Raw genomic sequence first — 15,567 nt, forward strand, 5'->3', positions numbered from 1 at the left:
ATGTATAGCACACATACAAGGCATAGCAAATCTACAAAACACTGCACACAAACTGAAAAAAAGTGTCACAATCCTTTCTACGCCACAGCAGGCATTGTGGCCTATGCACATCGATCAACAAATCCCATCAAACTTTCAGGGAGACTAACAGAAGCTATGGGTTAGGTACAGCTACACACAGCACAGCACTCGACTGCAGTGCACTAACTAAAAGATTTTAGTCACTCTCTGCCCTTATCAGCTGATCAAGTTCCTCTTTCACTGAACAGTGGCAAATGTGATCCCTGATCAGCTGCTGAGGACATACAGTGACCATACAGGGCCTACGTCTAAATCGGTACCTTGTCCCATTCTTCGGCGTCCATCGTATGTGTGTACCGTACGGCATGTGGGGACTAAAAACACAACAAGTTATACACCCTGAAAAGAACTACTGTGTATTTGTATATGCTTTAGATCTTGTTTGGAAAATGCTGAGTCAGCCACATACTTTTCAAATACAGGATGTGAATGACATAGCTGTTGAGAAGTAAAATGAATTGAGTCTAATGTATCTACAAACCCAGTGGTTTCTAAAAGTGCAGTAGCCTGTGTTTGTGCCTAACATTTTCCTGAAAACAGTGCCTGTGTGTTTCAGGGACAAACCTTGACTCATAAGATCTGTTGCACAATCACAACTGCGTACACTACATGGGCAAATATCAGTGACAAAGCAATCAACACAGAATGCAAACTAAACAACACAACTGACATTTAATAAGGCAAGTAACTGACGTCAAGAAAACGTGTTTTCAAGTGAGCACTCGGTACATCCTGACGTGGCAGGAAAAAATGAAGAGAGCAATAAAGATAAATGCACTATCCCATCCCCCCCTGCTAGCTCTGGTCACTGTTCCTCATCAGTAGTACTGAGCGATGGCGCACAGGCTCAGGGAGCGCAGAGAGGAAAGGAACAGCAGGGGAGGGGGAGGGGGAGTGGAAGCTGCGGCAGCCATTTTATAAAGCAGCCTGGAAACAGGCAGAGATGCTTTTCAGGTTCAGATGCTGTAAATCACAACCTTACTGAGCAGAATCATGCAATCAGGTGGAACAAGAAACTCATCACCACTGGAATAAAATTTGAAGTCACATAAAAAGGTTTGCTTGTGATGCCATCTGTATTTTAAAATCAGATGGCACACTGCAGGTAGCAAATTATTATGGTTACAGCGCTCACTACCATCCCCCTTTTTTTAAAAAAAAATCCCTCACCTGTTTTACTCTTTTTCCCTTTGAAAAGCAATAACATGATCTAGATATTATTGCGTATTTCAGCTGAATCAATGTGTTACTCTGCTTACTCACCCGCTAGGTCCGGGTCTTTGTCCCTGTGTGAAGCGCCAGTCATTGTTGGGAGGCTTTTGCTGTGAAGAGAACAGAAGATGCAGTATGAAATATATGTTTCATCGAAACAACTGCAAGATGTTTCTAAGGTGCAGTTTAGTGTTTTTATGTATTTGGTTTGTAGTTGAGATGTGTGCAATGATGATGTATGCCTGTGTGTATCATTTGGCATGTCTTTACAGTTTTTCACTGAGGCTCATCAAAGTATTACAGATGGCCACGAATAACTGTACCTTCAGGCATCCATGTTGTCCCAAACACTGTGGGGCATAAACTGCTGCAGAGGAGCACGCACACATACACAAAAACTACAGGCCTGCTTAAAAAAAGGAAAAAAGAAAACCCTCAAAACTAAAATCAAAAGACTGACACCATCTAAAAGAGAACGTGGTAATTTAAGTGGGCAATCGGCTTTGCACCAAAGCGGCCAGAAGCTGAACTGGACGTCCAAATGACTTGCATCTGAAAGGATTATTTCAGTGGATGACAGTACACATAGAGATGTGTCTAAAATACGAGTGGAAAAATGAAGGCAAACCAAAACTATGACAGTGACAAGACTTTTAGGAGACACACAGACAGACTGATTAACTTCCCACACTGCTTCTTATAAAAATCTCCTTTAAAGAGTCAGAGGACAAAAGAAGTTGGATACCAAAACTTAGAAGCAGTGATAAAAGCCTCTCCCATCTCTGCATGCTTCTGCTGTCTATTAATGTCTTCAACCCCATTGCAGTTTTGTCCATCTCTACCTCACGGGCCATGGCACCATGTCTCTCTCTAGCTCTTTCCCTCCCTCACTCTCTCTGACTCTCTTGTTGTGCAGTGATGCGGTGAATAGACCCGTGGCTTGGCTCCAGATTCTGCTGCCTAATCGACACAAGAGCTCCCTGGAGAGAGAGGCCAGCAGAATGATGTGCTGCATTATTAAAAGAGCTGTTCTACCCAAGGGAATGATGGAAAGAAGCAAGAGAGCAGCAGAGAAAAGTGAAAGACAGCTACACGCAAGGAGCAGTATTGACTGAGAATCTGTTAGAATACAGGTAAATAAAGGAATAAAGGTTAGTTACCACACAGGACCAAACAGGGAAATACAGTTTGTTGAAACAGCCTGAAGACAAAACAAGTGAATGTAACCGCAGGACCTCAAGACACTCCCAACAGAGTTAAGTGTGCATGATGAAGAAGTGATGGAAGCAGTAGTACAGTTGCTGAACAACCCCATAATGCATGTAGCGTTGAGTGAAAATAACTGTCGGTGGATTCAGTTTCAGTGTTGTTTTCATGTTGAACACAAGTCAGCTCTCCGGAAGAGAAAAACAAGGTCCGTTACAGACAGGGTTGCTTGGTTATTCCTCGTAACAACTCACAAGCTTTTTATTACAGTGTGAAATGTTTTTAATGGGTAAAGATGAGAGGGAGGGTGAAAAATAAACTCTCATCCTCCTTCACGGCAGAGCTCGGTTGATGGTTAAAGTCTAAAATTGGACACAGAGATGTGTATGTGTGCGTGGGCATGTAAATCTGTCTGAGTTGTAGGGAGAAAAAAATATCAGCAGTGAGGGGAAGCAAACATCCACAGAGAGAGAGACCCAGCATTCCAGCTGCGTGAGTTGTTCTCACCACACACTTTCACAGACAAACACTGATCGTTTTCAAGGTCAAATCCCAACGCAGGCATGTGGAAAGAAGGATAACAGACTGTACTGGAATATCTTCCTGTATGCTTCCTTATGGAAAGCCGGGTGTAAGCAGACAGATAAAACTAGGCTATTTTATAAATCTCCAATGCTTATCTGCTTGAGTTTTTTAAAAAAAAGTAAAACTGAAGACGTTCAACAAACTGATGTGTGTTGCCAAGGTTTTAAATTAAGGTGGTTACAACAACAACAGTTTCTAGGGAAAACAAATCCCAACAGTAAAACCTATTACCGGCTTACAGAGACAAAATCTAATTGACTTCATCTGCAATTATCTGAGGAGCTTTAGCTGTGCTTGTTTCTTTATCATTTGTTCTCTTTAATGAGTCGGTCACTAAAGAAATATAAATGAGGTTATTAAAAATTCACAAGCTGTTTTTCCGTTTTTGAGAGCAAGTTAAATGTAAGCATGGAGAGAGAGAGAGAAGGTCAGACAGACTATCCAGACATGCTGCCAATGAAGAGACAGATTACAGTTCTGTGGGCCCGACTTCTCATCCGACAGAAAGACGATCATATTAGACGTGGAAGATTTAAAAATGGGTCAATCTACCTCCCTTACATCTCTGAGTTGAACCAAAGAGCTTTGAAGGATCTCCAGGTGAATTAGAACCTGGCTGGATTCCTTAGCTACCTCACAGTAATGTGCATAAAAGCTCAAAAATATAAAGAGAACTGGATTTAGAAACAGGAAGGTCAAAATCATGGTATTTAAATCTAAACTGCCGACTTCAATACTGTTTTAATTTACTGTAGGCTTTGCACTGTCACAAGAAAGGATCACAATGAATAGTGTTTGACTTTGATATTCCTCTCCTTTAAACAAACATCATGACTCAACTAATCATAACCTCTGAGGACAGTTTTACTGAACCGCATGAACCAGCATGTCCCATGCACAGCTCTGTCATCCATAAAAAAAGCATATTTACAAAAAAACACTTGGCCTAACTTTGTGCCAACCCTTGTGAACTCACACAAGCTTAAAGACTGAAATACTAAACCGTAATATTCAGATCTTGATGCAAATGACAAACAAAAAAAAGGGGGAAAAGTGGGTTATGACTTTGCAATGAGTCAAAATGCTTCACATCCTTTAATATACTGTAATTTTAACCCAAGTCTTATGTGAAAGCACGTTATTGAAGAGAGTTTGCCAAGAGAGCACACTGCAAATGAATAAAGGATACAAAGAGGGGCAGTGGGAAGGATCTAAGGCCCCAGGGTCCTGCTAAAATTACACACTACTGGAGGGCTCCTCCTGCCTGATGCTTTTTACACACAATCTCATGCATGCAGGCACGCAAACACCCGTAGTGGTACTCTAAAGCTTTATAGCCTGTGCCGTCTGTCACTGTGCCACACATGCATAAAGCCATCCTTCCTTTCCAGTTATCAGTCCCTCTATCTCTTTTGCTCTGCTGTCCTTGTTGCACACGTGTCACTAGAGTAGAGAGACAGATGGTACGCTGCTGACCTCAGGGACAACCTAATTCTGTGCAGAGTCTTTATAAAACAGAGTTCGTAGAAATATGAGGGTTTTTACAATATATATTAAATAGAGTCAAGGGTAAAAATCATTATCAAAATAACAGAGCAACCTCACATAGATGTGAAATGCCAGATGAGGAATGCTGAGGATAAATCGATTAAAGATGAAAAAAAAAAAAAGTTCTATTTTTTTTCCACTGAATTCCCCACTGATCACTAAGAGCGACCTCACGTGATGCTGAGTCATGGAACCAATCATCAAAGGTTCAGAGGACAACAGGAAGTCAGGGTTCAGGCCACTGACCCCACAAATTCCTGTTTTTCAGCTACTGCTTTATTCTTTGGCTCTCTCCCTCCACCCTTCTTACCATTTTCTTTCCTGGCTCTTTTCCTCCGTCACCCCCATCTCTCCCTCTGTCATCCTGTTCCCCTCTATCTTCCAGCCATTTCACTGAGCCAACTCTGCAGTACCCATTTTCATCTGGTTGTCTCCTCCCCTCCATCTGTTAACAGCACTTATGTTTTACCCCTTTCTTGCTATTCCAGCTAGCTTCTTTTTCCTTTATAACTGCAGCTTTATTCTTCATAAATAGCAGCATTCTCTGTCACTTAAAATGCTTCAAGCCAGAGATAGTAACCACATTTGCCCTTGGGTCAGATTAAATATTAAGATGTTTTTTCACTCTTCACAAACCTATCTAACAGAACAATAACACTCTCAGAGCCCTTCACCATGTAGAGAGAGACTGGTCCTCTGGGTAAAACAAAACAAATGGAGTAAAAGATAAAATACAGCAAGTCACTGGGGAACTTCAGTGCATAACAAAACAGAGACACGTTTTGGGATGTTTATGCATTTCCACAAGTCTAATGTTAATAGTGAAAAGTATATGCTCACTCTCCCACTTAATCTCTCACCTCACTGGCTGAGTTCATAAGGTACTTCTTGCTGAGCGTCATGTTGAGTGTGTTGTTGTGACTCAGCATGGGTGATTTCATAAATACAAAGTCACTTCGGCTAGATATAGTGGAGTAGCAGGGCCTATAGGTCCGTGTATGTGGCTCTTGGGGACCTCCCACAACCTCCATATATCGTATGGGTCCATCAGTATTGAGCTGCAGGTGGAGGTCCTTGCTAGGCCTCTGATGGTAGCGGCTGGACCTGTGGTGACCATAGCAGCAGCATTCAGAGCCTCCCAGCCCTGGGCCACGGTGTCTCAGGCAGCGCACCATGAGAACAACAAATGTGATAAAGGACACCGCTGACACACAGGCTAGAGAGATGATAAGGTACAAAGTGATATCTGGCATCCCATTGCGTTGGTAGAAAGGTATGTGGTGAGGAATAATCGGAGCATCGTTGGCTGGTGCCTTCTCATCCACAGTTATTGTAACGTTCACAGAAGTGGACTTGGGTGGGTCGCCATTATCCTGAATGATGACCACAATGTCATAAGTTGAACCACTTTCCTCCTCGTCCCACTTTCGAGCTGTGCGGAGGTCCCCAGTGTGTGCCCCAATACGGAACATACCAGCATTTGGTCCAGGAGCAATTGAGTAAAACAACCAAGCATTGTGCCCACTGTCTGCATCCACTGCGACCAGTTTATTTATAAGGTGCCCTGGACTGGCAGATGGGGCCACAGTGAGCTCTAATCTTTTGTCTTTTGAGTAGGAGGGGTGTACAATCACTGGTGCATTGTCATTCACATCCACAACAAACACGTGCACAGTGACGTTGGATGTCCGTGGGGGCACTCCAGCATCCTCAGCCTGCACCTCAATACGGAAAGCTTTAAGCTGTTCATGATCCAGAGAGCGCATGCTGTAGATGTGACCGCTCTTCGGGTTGATGTAGACATAAGAAGATATGGGTGAGCCCTGCACCATGCTTGGAAGGATTGAATAAGAGACATGTGCATTTTCACCAAGGTCTGGGTCAGTGGCAGAAACGACAGCGATGGGGGAACTGGGAGCGTTGTTTTCTGAGATGTCCACAGAGTATGAAGGCTGAGAGAAGGTGGGGGCATTGTCATTTACATCAGACACCTTCACCACAAAGTTGATTTGTGATGAAAGGGGAGGGGAACCAGCATCGGTGGCCTTGATGGTAACTGAGTACTCTGGGACAGTCTCACGGTCCAGGTTGCCAGCTGTGACCAGGCGGTAACTCATGTCAAAAGTTGACATGAGTTTGAATGGTAAACCTGGCGTGATAGTCAGCTTAACATTTCCATTCAGACCAGGGTCTGGGTCCCGTGTGTTTATGAACGCTATAGCGGTCCCTGGTGCTGAGTCCTCTCTGATAGACTCAGTCAGTGACACCAGTTTCACCTCTGGTGCGTTGTCATTCACGTCAGTGATGGTCACAATGACGTTACAGGAACCCTCCATAGCGGGAGAGCCACCATCTCTGGCCTGCACTGTTATGTGATATGCATTCATCTCCTCATAATCCACAACACCCTTTACACGGATTTCCCCGCTTTTAGAATCCACAGTGAATAGATTGAGAACGTGCTGTGGTGTGTATTTACTAAAAAGATACGATATGTCCCCGTTGCTACCCGAATCGGCGTCTGTGGCGTTTACTTTCGTTACTAAAGTGCCCAGTGCAGCATTTTCTAATAGTGTAACTTTCTTTACAGGTTCGTCAAAGACGGGCGCATTGTCATTTACGTCCAGAATGTCAATGAGCAGAAGTGTTGAGCCGGATTTCTCTGGCTGACCCCCATCCACAGCAGTGAGCAGCAGGCGAAACGAGGCCTGCCTCTCTCTGTCCAAAGCTTTATCCACCACTAGCTCTGGAAACTTGCGGCCGTCACTTTTTGTTTCCACATTCAAAGTAAAGAAGTCATTTGCTGCGAGATGATACGTGCGTAACGAGTTGGTACCCACGTCAGGGTCGTGCGCGCTCTCCAAACGAAACTGTGTGCCAGGTGCGGCCGCCTCAGAAATCTCCAAAGAAATGTTAGTGGTTGAAAACTGCGGCGCATTGTCATTCACATCCAGAACGTTCACCACAACGCGACGGAACTCTAAAGGATCATCCATAAGTATTTGAAGGTGTAGTGAACACGCTGAACTTAAATCGCACAGAGTCTCTCTGTCAATTTTTTGTTTAATAATCAAATCGCCGGTCGTCTGCTTCACCTCAAAGTACTGCACTGATGATTCGGAGACCACCCGCAGCCTCCTCTGAACAATCCGCTGAGCAGTGAGAGTCAAGTCTTTAGCGATATTCCCCACGACAGAGCCTGGATTTAGTTCCTCCGATACGGAATAGCTGAGCTGAGCGGACGCACAGGAGACCCATGCTAGATAAAAGTAAACCCTCCACAGCCTCCCTCCTCCCGAGTACTTTCTCTGCGCGGAGTCCATTGTACTGCGCTCCGAGGATCAGGGAACGGCAACGTTTCTAACTTCTTTCACTGTAGCGTATCCATGATAGAATTAAAACGCGACGTCCACACTCCTAAACATTTCCATTTTAGAAAAAGGGCGATGGGATGTTTTGATGTGACCATGACGGCCGTCTTTAAAGAAAAAAGAAAAAATAAACGAGAGCGAAAACTCAAAGTTTTTTCTGCCTCCACTCTCTGCTTGTGTCTCCTCCGCCTGATTCCCCTCATGGGCGGAGAGAGGCAACTCAGGCCTTCCCTCTCATTGGAAGACAGGGTTGGATCAGTGTTGTCATCTCTCTCTCGCACCGAAAACTTTTTAGTGACTTCACTTCCACATACGAGTATCAACTCGAAAAAAAATATTTGGTTTCAGAAGTTTGAGATTACACCGAAAGACAAATAACACAGCACGCCAAGAGTCTGTTAAAACGTATAACGGAGATCGAAGTCATAAATGCAAAGGATAAGTCATCTTTATATAGAAAAAACCCCACGTGGTTTTCTTAGAGAGTTCTCATTGTCAAAACAGTGGCGTATCAGCCTTATGTCATTTAACGCAATGCTGCTTGCGCCCGCATGGGGGCATGGTTTCCAAACCGGATTTTCCCCTGAGGGCAAACAATACAGTTTATCAGAAGAAGATCAAAGGTTAAAAACAGGCTTCATTGTAAAGCTCAGTAATTCTAGACAAATAAAAATCAAATCAAATAAATACACATTTTTTTTAAACTATAAAACGACACACGGCAGGCATTTTGAAGATCCTGGCAATTTGAATTACAGGGGATTTCTATATTTGATGCGCCTCATTAACATAAAGACCGAAAACTAATAACTGATTATACTTATTGAAAACGCTAACATATATCAAGAGTGAATTAAAATAATTGTTGCAACTGAATTGTAAGTTTGCCTTAATTCTATTAAAACTAGTGTCTTTTTAAAGTAAGAAAAAACATGAAACTGATAACATTTTTGGGAAAAAAAAGATATGCAATAATAAATTGAAACCAATAGTAGTGGTAAAATTTTACTTTTACCATTATAGCAGTACCACACAAACACACACGCAGTGCATGGTAGAGAGAATGAAAGCGATTATGTATATTATCACTTAATTAAATATATACCCGGATTTGTTAAAGTTACTACATTTGATAGTGATAATCAAACAAGAAAATGTAGAAACAAAAAACTGCGAGCAGGAGAACTTGTTGCACTACACTCATTGCTAGAGATAATCAAGCAAGGAACTGCAAAATGAAAATCAGGATAAAAAAAATCAGGATACGTTAATTTTAAATTCAGGGTTAGGGATATAATTTTACTGAGTTCCCTTCGGATTTTGTCCTCACCTGCTGGCTCTCAAAGGTCCAGGTGCTGTCGGGTAAAGAAGCATCCAGGACACTGATCACCTCCTTAAAGTCTGTGGTGCTGCTGGGTTTAATCAGAGTGAAATCGCTGTACTCTGACATTGGAGACATACAGGACCTGAAGGACTGACTCTGAGACAGCATGTCTCCTCCCAGGACCTCCACGTACTTTATAGGTCCATCAGTGTTGAGCTGAATCTGCAGGTTTCTGTTGGGGTTCTTGTAATCATCAGAGTCAGTCCGTCTCATGCAGCACGTGCTGCTGCTCCTGCTGTTCCTGATGCATTTAACCGCTAAGATGAGGAAAGTGAGCAGAGACAGCACGGACACCGAGGCCAGAGAGAGAATCAAATAAAGGGTGATTCTCCCAGTTTTCTTGCTGGGCTCGGCTGCTTTGTTTCGGCGGTCTGAGATGGGCTCATGGAGGCCGTCCTCCAGTATGATGGACACCGTGACTGTGGAGGACTGGATCGGTTCCCCGTCGTCCTTGATCTCTATAAGGAGCCTCTGAGAGGAGTCGTCCTGCTCGGACACAGCGCGTTTAGTCCTCACCTCCCCTGTGTACAGATTGACAGTGAAGAGAGAGGCGTCTGTGGCCTCCGCCAGTCTGTAGGAGATCCAGGCGTTATGGCCCGAGTCAGCGTCCACGGCTGTCACCTTGGTAACCAGGTGACCCGCTTTCGCGGAGCGAGGCATCCTCTGATGGGAGAGGGAGCCCATTGCAGCGGAGGAGGGGTAAATAACAGCGGGGGCATTGTCGTTCTGGTCCAGGATAAAAACATGGACAGTGGCGTTGCTGCTGAGAGACGGAGAGCCCTGATCCTTTGCCTGGACCTGAATCTGAAACACCTTCAGTTTCTCATAGTCAAACGAGTGCATGCTGTAGATGCTGCCGTTATCTGAGTTAATGTAAACATACGATGAGACAGAAACGTCCTGCACTTTAGAGTCCAGTATAGAGTAAGAGACCTTTGCGTTTTCACCAAAATCCAGGTCAGATGCTGATACTGAGTACAGGATAGAGCCTGGTACTCCATTCTCTTTTAAATACACATCATAGATTTTCTGAGTAAATACAGGAGCATTGTCATTAACATCAGTTATAGTGATGAGTACAGTTTTCTTACTGGTCAAGGGAGGAGAGCCAGAATCAGTGGCTGTAATTTCAATATTATATTCTGAAAAACGTTCTCTGTCTAAAGTCCCACTGGTAACCAGCGCATAATTGTTAGAAAAAGAAGGTTTCAAATCAAAAGGGGTCCCCTTGGTAATTTGCAATGTTACTTTACCGTTATTAGCAGAGTCGAGGTCTCGCGCACTGATCAAAGCCACAACTGTCCCACTTGGTGCGTCTTCACGCACTGGCTTGGGCTTAGAGGTGAAAACGATTTCAGGAGTATTATCATTGAAATCAGTAATATCAACCTGCACGCGGCAGTGACCCTCCATCTGAGGACTACCTTTATCTTTTGCAGTCACGTCAATGTCATATGACTTGGCAGTTTCATAATCTAACTCCCCTTTCAGAATGATTTCACCGGTTGAAGGGTTAATATCAAAGATCGACAACACCAAGTCTGGCGTCCGAGAGCCAAACGAGAATGTTATTTCGCCATTTAAACCTTCATCTGCATCTGACGCTTTGGGCTGAATAACAACCGTTCCTTGTACACTTTTTTCACCCAGGGACACTTTATAAAGATTCTTTTCAAAAACCGGAATATTGTCATTATTGTCAAGAACGCTTATGGTTATTTGTGTGGTTCCGGATCTTACTGGGTTTCCCCCATCTAATGCTGTTAGTAATATTTTGTGGACTGATTTTTTCTCTCGATCTAGAGGCTTTTCTAATACAAGTTCCGGGACGGTCTTCCCACCCTCGATTTCTTTTATTCTAAGGGAACAACATTCATTTTTACTGAGTGTGTATGATTTGAGGGAATTGCTTCCAACGTCTGGGTCAGATGCGCTCTCCAAAGGAAAGCGTAGTCCCACTGCTGCTGACTCGGCTATGTTTAAAGACAATTCATTTGAAAGAAAACGTGGAGAATTGTCATTAATATCTCGTATTTCCACCTCAATTCGATGTAACTGTAACGGATCTTCAATGACCACCTGCAAAGGCAACACACAGCTGGCGCTTTGTCCACATAAAGCCTCTCTGTCTATTCTGTCATTCACCACCAGCTCGCCCTTCCCCGCATCCACGCTGAAATACTGCTCTCCAGCCTCAGAGGCAACGCGCAATTTACGGTCATAAATGTCCGAAAGTCCCAAACCCAGATCTTTGGCAAGATTTCCTACCACAGAGCCCTGTTTTAGCTCCTCATGGATGCTGTAACGAGTCTGTGCGTTTACTGTAGTCCACAAGAGGAAGAAATGATGCCACCAAAGCGCCTGCCATCTCCAGTCTCGATATTCCTTTCTCTTTGTCATCCCTGATTTAACAAAAAACACAATATCCACAAAGAACGGAGCCCATAAAGCCAAAATCCGTATTCCAAAAGCGCGACATATCCCATTGGAATGATACGTTTTTATAGCTAAAGATATGATTAAGATTTAACCTTATACTCCAAGTGTATGAACCATTTGCCTACTCTCTATCCTCTCTGAGCATTGTGATGGCTGAAGCTGCATGGGGGAGAGAGTAGATCTCTTTGTACAGTTCTAAATGCTATTGGTGCACAGCATCCATCGCTGACATCCAATGAGAATGCAACGGTGCAGCATCGTTAAAGACACAATAAGGCTTTTGCACTGCCATGATAGAAGGATTGAAAACACCTGAAACTTCTTATAATATCACAGTATTTTCATCATAGAACATATTAGTCACAACATTCGATTTATTGAGACAAATTTAGGATGTCTGTGGGAAGATCAATAATTCTGGAAAATGTAAAACAAAACAAAGATAAAACATCTACTAACAGATAAATATGTCATATAAATATTTAGGTTTTGTTATTTGTTACCGTCTTGAGGAAATGTCAAAAAAACCTTTTTTATTTCAAAATCGATTAGCGTGGCCTATGTGGGAGTCGCTGTCCACTTGAGCGGTGCTGAAACGGTCAACTCGAAAACCTGCACACTATCAGGCACACAGTGGTGAATGATAAAGCCAGCCGAGGACCACAACTTATGGAAATAACTTAAAAGTTAAGTGATCGGATATTTAAAAATAAATTTAAATTTAGTGCTTTAATTTAAATATATAACAAGTTCTTTATAATTGCAGTCGATTTTGAGTTCTCGTTATGATTTTACACAAAAAAGCAATAATTTTAATTCTGCTGGAGCACAACCAGTGATATTTCAAATTTATTTTTGTCACATCTTTTAATACTCTATGCTCACCTGCTGGCTCTCAAAGGTCCAGGTGCTGTCGGGTAAAGAAGCATCCAGGACACTGATCACCTCCTTAAAGTCTGTGGTGCTGCTGGGTTTAATCAGAGTGAAATCGCTGTACTCTGACATCGGAGACATACAGGACCTGAAAGACTGACTCTGAGACAGCATGTCTCCTCCCAGGACCTCCACGTACTTTATAGGTCCATCAGTGTTGAGCTGAATCTGCAGGTTTCTGTTGGGGTTCTTGTAATCATCAGAGTCAGTCCGTCTCATGCAGCACGTGCTGCTGCTCCTGCTGTTCCTGATGCATTTAACCGCTAAGATGAGGAAAGTGAGCAGAGACAGCACGGACACCGAGGCCAGAGAGAGAATCAAATAAAGGGTAATTCTCCCAGTTTTCTTGCTGGGCTCGGCCACTTTATGTCGGAGGTCTGAGATGGGCTCATGGAGGCCGTCCTCCAGTGTGATAGACACCGTGACTGTGGAGGACTGGATCGGTTCCCCGTCGTCCTTGATCTCTATAAGGAGCCTCTGAGAGGAGTCGTCCTGCTCAGACACAGCGCGTTTAGTCCTCACCTCCCCTGTGTACAGATTGACAGTGAAGAGAGAGGCGTCTGTGGCCTCCGCCAGTCTGTAGGAGATCCAGGCGTTATGGCCCGAGTCAGCGTCCACGGCTGTCACCTTGGTAACCAGGTGACCCGCTTTCGCGGAGCGAGGCATCCTCTGATGAGAGAGGGAGCCCATTGCAGCGGAGGAGGGGTAAATAACAGCGGGGGCATTGTCGTTCTGGTCCAGGATAAAAACATGGACAGTGGCGTTGCTGCTGAGAGACGGAGAGCCCTGATCCTTTGCCTGGACCTGAATCTGAAACACCTTCAGTTTCTCATAGTCAAACGAGTGCATGCTGTAGATGCTGCCGTTATCTGAGTTAATGTAAACATACGATGAGACAGAAACGTCCTGCACTTTAGAGTCCATTATAGAGTAAGAGACCTTTGCGTTTTCACCAAAATCCAGGTCAGATGCTGATACTGAGTACAGGATAGAGCCTGGCACCCCATTCTCTTTTAAATACACATTATAAGAGGGCTGCGAGAACACAGGGGGGTTGTCGTTTACATCAGTGATAGTGACATTAATAGTCTTCTTAGATGATAAAGAGGGTGAGCCTGAGTCAGTGGCTGTAATCTCGATATTATACTCCGAGAATGTCTCCCGGTCTAAATTACGGCCAGTAACCAGTGCGTAATTGTCAGAAAAAGAGGGTTTCAGTTTAAAAGGAGAGCCCTTTGGGAGCCCTAATGTCACTTTACCATTGTCACCGGAGTCAAGGTCTCGAGCTGTAAGCAGAGCCACTACTGTACCACTTGGTGCATCTTCTGGTACTGGGCTCGGTTTTGAAGTCAGAACAATTTCTGGAGAGTTATCATTTATATCTATTACCTCCACCTGTACGCGACAGTGACCTTCCATTTCAGGAATTCCTTTATCTTTTGCACTTATATCTAACTCGTGAGTTGCAAAGTTTTCATAATCTAATTTTCCTTTAAGGAAAATTTCCCCTGTTGCAGCGTTGATCTGAAAAATAGAGCGCAATATCTCTGGTGTATGGTCAGCAAATGAATATTCAATTTCTCCATTCACACCCTCGTCTTGGTCAGTTGCTTCTACCTTTGCGAGCATTAAGCCACTTTGACTGCTTTCAGGCACCGTAATTTTATATAACGGTTTTTTGAAAACAGGAACATTGTCATTATTGTCTAGAACGGTCACTGTGATCTTTGATGTTCCCGTTTTGACAGGATTCCCTCCGTCTAATGCTGTTAACAGTAATTGATGAATACCTTGTTTTTCTCTGTCAAGCGTTTTTTCCAGTACAAGCTCCGGTACTTTTCTGCCATTCGCAAGTTCTTTAATTTTTAAACTAAAGCATTCATCTTTGCTAAGACTGTATGATTTTAGGGAATTAATACCCACATCGAGGTCTTGTGCTGTCTCCAAAGGGTAGCGCGCACCCACCGCTGTCAACTCCGCAATTTTCAAATGTTTTTCTTTGCTAAGGAATTTCGGTGCATTGTCATTAACGTCTCTAATTTCCACTTCTATACGATATAGATGTAGTGGATTCTCTATTACTACTTGAAGAGGCAACACACAGCTGGCGCTTTGTCCACATAAAGCCTCTCTGTCTATTCTGTCATTCACCACCAGCTCGCCCTTCCCCGTATCCACGCTGAAATACTGCTTACCAGCCTCAGAAGCGACGCGCAGCTTACGGTCAAAAATGTCTGACAGTCCCAAACCCAGATCTTTGGCTAGATTTCCTACCACAGAGCCCTGTTTTAATTCTTCTGGGATACTGTAACGAGTCTGTGCGTATATTGTACTCCACAAAGCGAAGAAATGATGCCACCAAAGCGCCAGCCATCTCCAGTCCCGGTGTCTGATTCTCTTTGTCATTCCCGATCCGTTAAGATGTGTTATTTCCCATCGATATATTGTTCACATAACCACCTCGATAATAATTCCAGCGCCAGAATGGATATGATGCTAGAGATTAATCCACGAATGCACGTTAATAACAATGGTCTAAATTTTGGACATCTGTGTATACGCACATCTCCTCTCCACCTCCATCTCGGAGCATTGTGCGAGTTACTGTGATGCGACTGAATGGGGGATGGAGTAGATCTCTTTGTAGAGATCTGTATGCCATTGGTTCAGAGCATTCATCTATACTATCCAATGACGGAGCATTAACATTGCTGTTAGTGTTTTGCACCACCTCTCTCACAATACAAACAAGAGAGGGGAATTCATATTGATGTTATACAAGCACAATAGAGTGGAAAGACACGAAAA

General features: G+C 43.6%; 2 protein-coding genes across 51 annotated transcripts in view; both read right to left on the reverse strand.

Annotated features, from left to right (window-relative positions):
- Positions 1-15,567, reverse strand: part of LOC134644348 (protocadherin gamma-C5-like) — a 306,637-nt gene that overhangs the window by 6,830 nt on the left and 284,240 nt on the right. For 28 of the 50 annotated variants that reach the window (XM_063497500.1, XM_063497542.1, XM_063497438.1 and 25 more), the window contains exons 2-3: positions 1,345-1,403; positions 342-395 (exon numbers count right to left, since the gene is read on the reverse strand). In XM_063497500.1, coding sequence (XP_063353570.1) covers positions 342-395; positions 1,345-1,403 — 113 coding nt within the window. Of the gene's footprint in view, positions 1-341; positions 396-1,344; positions 1,404-5,492; positions 8,219-9,333; positions 12,079-15,567 lie in introns of those variants that run through there. The other 22 variants (XM_063497630.1, XM_063497652.1, XM_063497668.1 and 19 more) reach the window with 6 other exon arrangements.
- On the reverse strand, positions 12,694-15,464 carry LOC134644603 (protocadherin gamma-C5-like). Its single transcript, XM_063497692.1, has one exon. The coding sequence runs from the start codon at positions 15,163-15,165 to the stop codon at positions 12,694-12,696; it is 2,472 nt and encodes an 823-aa protein (XP_063353762.1). The 5' UTR covers positions 15,166-15,464.

Source organism: Pelmatolapia mariae, linkage group LG2 (assembly GCF_036321145.2).
Source record: "Pelmatolapia mariae isolate MD_Pm_ZW linkage group LG2, Pm_UMD_F_2, whole genome shotgun sequence".
Classification (NCBI taxonomy): Eukaryota; Metazoa; Chordata; class Actinopteri; order Cichliformes; family Cichlidae; genus Pelmatolapia; species Pelmatolapia mariae.